This window comes from Lipotes vexillifer, unplaced genomic scaffold, assembly GCF_000442215.2.
Source record: "Lipotes vexillifer unplaced genomic scaffold, Lipotes_vexillifer_v1.1 scaffold1383, whole genome shotgun sequence".
In the NCBI taxonomy this organism is placed as follows: Eukaryota; Metazoa; Chordata; class Mammalia; order Artiodactyla; family Lipotidae; genus Lipotes; species Lipotes vexillifer.
This window is the reverse complement of record NW_006797683.1, coordinates 82,749-85,952: the sequence shown is the minus strand read 5'-3', so window position 1 is coordinate 85,952 and position 3,204 is coordinate 82,749. Positions and strand designations below refer to the sequence as shown.

The 3,204-nt window shown below is 40.0% G+C and overlaps 1 protein-coding gene across 1 annotated transcript; it reads left to right on the top strand.

Moving 5' to 3' along the window:
• The first annotated feature begins 580 nt into the window (after positions 1-580).
• On the top strand, positions 581-1,365 carry LOC103091452 (OCIA domain-containing protein 1-like). The gene is given in 2 exon segments (XM_082931474.1): positions 581-725; positions 761-1,365. Coding segments are annotated over 2 exon segments (750 nt in total).
• Positions 1,366-3,204: the final 1,839 nt, after the last annotated feature.

The window sequence follows — 3,204 nt, the reverse complement described above, 5'->3', positions numbered from 1 at the left end:
GTGTATATCTAATGTAGTTTTTTGGTTTGTGGTTTCCATGAGGTTTTGATACAGTGGTCTATATATATAAAAGTTTGTTTTAAGTTGGTTGACTGTTAATTTCAAGTGCATCTCCAATATCCTGAATTTGTATTCTCCTCTTCTCATGATTGCTTGTTTTGATATCATATTTTTGTGTGGATGATTTCTTGACTATGCTACATGTTTGCCTTTACAGGTGAGCTTTCCCATTTGTTTTCTTTTTTCTAGTTGTTGCCTTTTCTTTTCCGCCTAGAGTTTTTCCTTTAGCATTTGTTGTAAAACTGGTTTGGTGGTGCTGAATTCTTTTGCTTGTCTGTAAAGCTGTTGATTTCTCTGTCAAGTCTGAATGAGAGCCTTGCTGGGTAGAGTATTCTTGGTTATAGGTTTTTCCCTTTCATCACTTTAAATACATTGTGCCACACCCTTCTGGCCTGCAGAGTTTCTGCTGAAAAATCAGTTGATAATTTTATGGCGATTCCTTTGTATGTTTTTTGTTGCTTTTCCTTTGCTGCTTTTAAGATTTTCTCTTTGGGTCATTTTGAGCCCGTGTCTGGGAAAGATGAATGGAAGGGCTGATTTTGGAGAGCGGAATGCAGAAGTTCCAAGACCAATTCCCCACATAGGGGCTGATTACATTCCAACAGAGGAAGAAAGAAGAGTCTTTGCAGAATGCAGTGATGAAAGCTTCTGGTTCAGATAACCCTGTTGTTGCTTCATGAGGTCACTGCAGTCCTTTCAGCTGTACCTTTGGCTGCAACAAGTATGTTGATTACTCAAGGATTGATTAGTAAAGGAATCCTTTCAAGTCATCCCAAATATGGTTCCATCCCTAAACTTATATTTGCTTGCATCATGGGATACTTTGCTGGAAAGCTTTCGTATGTGAAAACTTGCCAAGAGAAGTTCAAGAATCTTGAGAATTCCCCTCTTGGAGAAGCTTTACGATCAGGACAGACACGACGATCTTCACCAACTGGGTACTATTCTCAGAAGTCAAAATATGACTCAAACGTGAGTGGTCATTCATCTTTTGTGACATCCCCAGAAGCAGGCAACATAGAAAAAGAGATGCTTCCTCGTTATGAGCCAATTCCATTCAGTTCTTCTATGAATGAATCTACTCCCACTGGTATTACTGATCATATTGCCCAAGGACCTGATCCCAACATTGAAGAAAGTCCTAAAAGAAAAAATATAACATATGAGGAATTAAGGAATAAGAACAGAGAGTCATATGAAGTTACTTTAACACATAAGACTGACCCCTCAGTCAGGCCTATGCAGGAAAGAATGCCAAAAAAAGAAGTCAAAGTAAACAAATATGGAGATACTTGGGATGAGTGAAAAATTGCATCATTGGACCTACTGAAGGAGTTTCAATATATCCAGCTTCATCTAGGTGGTCATGAACATCTGCATGCTTTGAGCTCAGCAGCAGTCTTCATAAACACATTTAAAACTAGAACCTGGGTTTTTGTGGTTTGGCTTATGAAGATGATGTCTTAAAAACTTACATTTTAATGTTCATATTGTATGAATGTATTCATTTGGGGGAACTCTTTGAATGATGGTAGTATACCATGATTGTACATAGTTTGTGAAATTGTATTAACAGGGCAAGGATGCTCTGTTATAAAACTATCCAGAGAGTGTAATGCTCTAGAATCACTGTATCTGGAAATAAATGAAATCTGCATGTTGAATTGAGGGCGGGGGGAGCAAACATAATTTTAAGTGTTAAACTTTACATCAGAAATTATTAAAAAGCCTTACTCCAGTGTTTGCTGTATTCTCTTTATGGTAAATAAAATATAAAGGAACATGAAAAAAAAAAAAAAAAAAGATTTTCTCTTTGTCTTTAATTTTTGTCAGTTTGATTAATATGTGTCTCAGCATGTTCCTCCTTGGTTTTGTCCTGTATGGGACTCTCTGCCCTTCCTGGACTTGGGTGACTTCTTTGCCATATTAAGGAAGTTTTTGGCTCTTATCTCTTTGAATATTTTCTCAGGACCTTTCTCTCTTTTCTCCTTCTGGGACCCTTATAATGCGAATGCTGGTTTGTTTAATGTTGTCCCAGAGGTCTCTTAGACTGTTCTCATTTCTTTTCATTCTTTTTCCTTTATTCTGTTTTGTGGCAGTGATTTCCACCATTCTGTCTTCCAGCTCACTTATCTGTTCTTCTGCCTCTTTTATCTTGCTATTGATTCCTTCTAGTGTATTTTTCTTTTCAATTATTGTATTGTTCAACTCTCTTCTTTAGATCTTTTTGATCTTTCTTAAACATTTCTTGTATCTTCTCATTCTGTGCCTCCATTCTTTTTTGAAATCTTGTATCATCTTTACTATCATTACTCTGAATTATTTTTTTCAGGTAGATTGCCTATCTCCACTTCACTTAGTTGTTTTTCTGGGGTTTTATCTTGTTCCTTTGTCTGGAACATATTCCTCTGCCATCCCATTTTGTCTGACTTTATGTGTTTGTGGTCTCTGTTCGAGAGCCTACAGGATTGTAGTTCCGCTTCCTTCTGGTGTCTATTCCCTAGTGGGTGAGGCTGTTCTAAGAGGCTTGTGCAGGCTTCCTTGTGGGAGGGCCTGGTTCCTGCCCACAGGTGTGTGGAGCTGGGTCTTTTCCCTCTGGTGGGCATGGACATGTCAAGGGGTGTGTTTAGAGCAGCTTTGGGCTCAGGACTACTCCAGGCAGCCTGTCTGCTGATGGGTGGGCTGTGTTTCTGCTCTGTTGGTTGTTGGGCCTGAGGCATCCCAGCACTTGAGCCTACAGGCCATTGGGTGGGGCCAGGTCTTGCTGTCAAATGGCCGCTTCCAGGAGAGCTCACCCCAATGAATACTCCCAGGTACTTCTCTCACCAGTGTCCATGTCACTGAAGTGAGCCAAAGCCATCCCCCACCTCCCCAGGAAATGCTCCAAGACCAGCAGGTAGGTCTTGCCCAGGCTCTTATGAAGTCACCGCTTTTTCTCTCAGTCCCAGTGCACACAAGAACCTGGGAGGAGAGACTTCCTTTTCCTAATGAGTAACTCATTGAGACTGCTGGACTCATCCATCCATCATACTCCATGAGGGCCATGGGAGCCTTTCAAATCTGTATCTTCTCTTTTTTTTAAGTAAGTAAATGTGGCTGTTTTCTTAATTTCTCTTTCTGCTAGTTCATTGTTAACTGCATAGA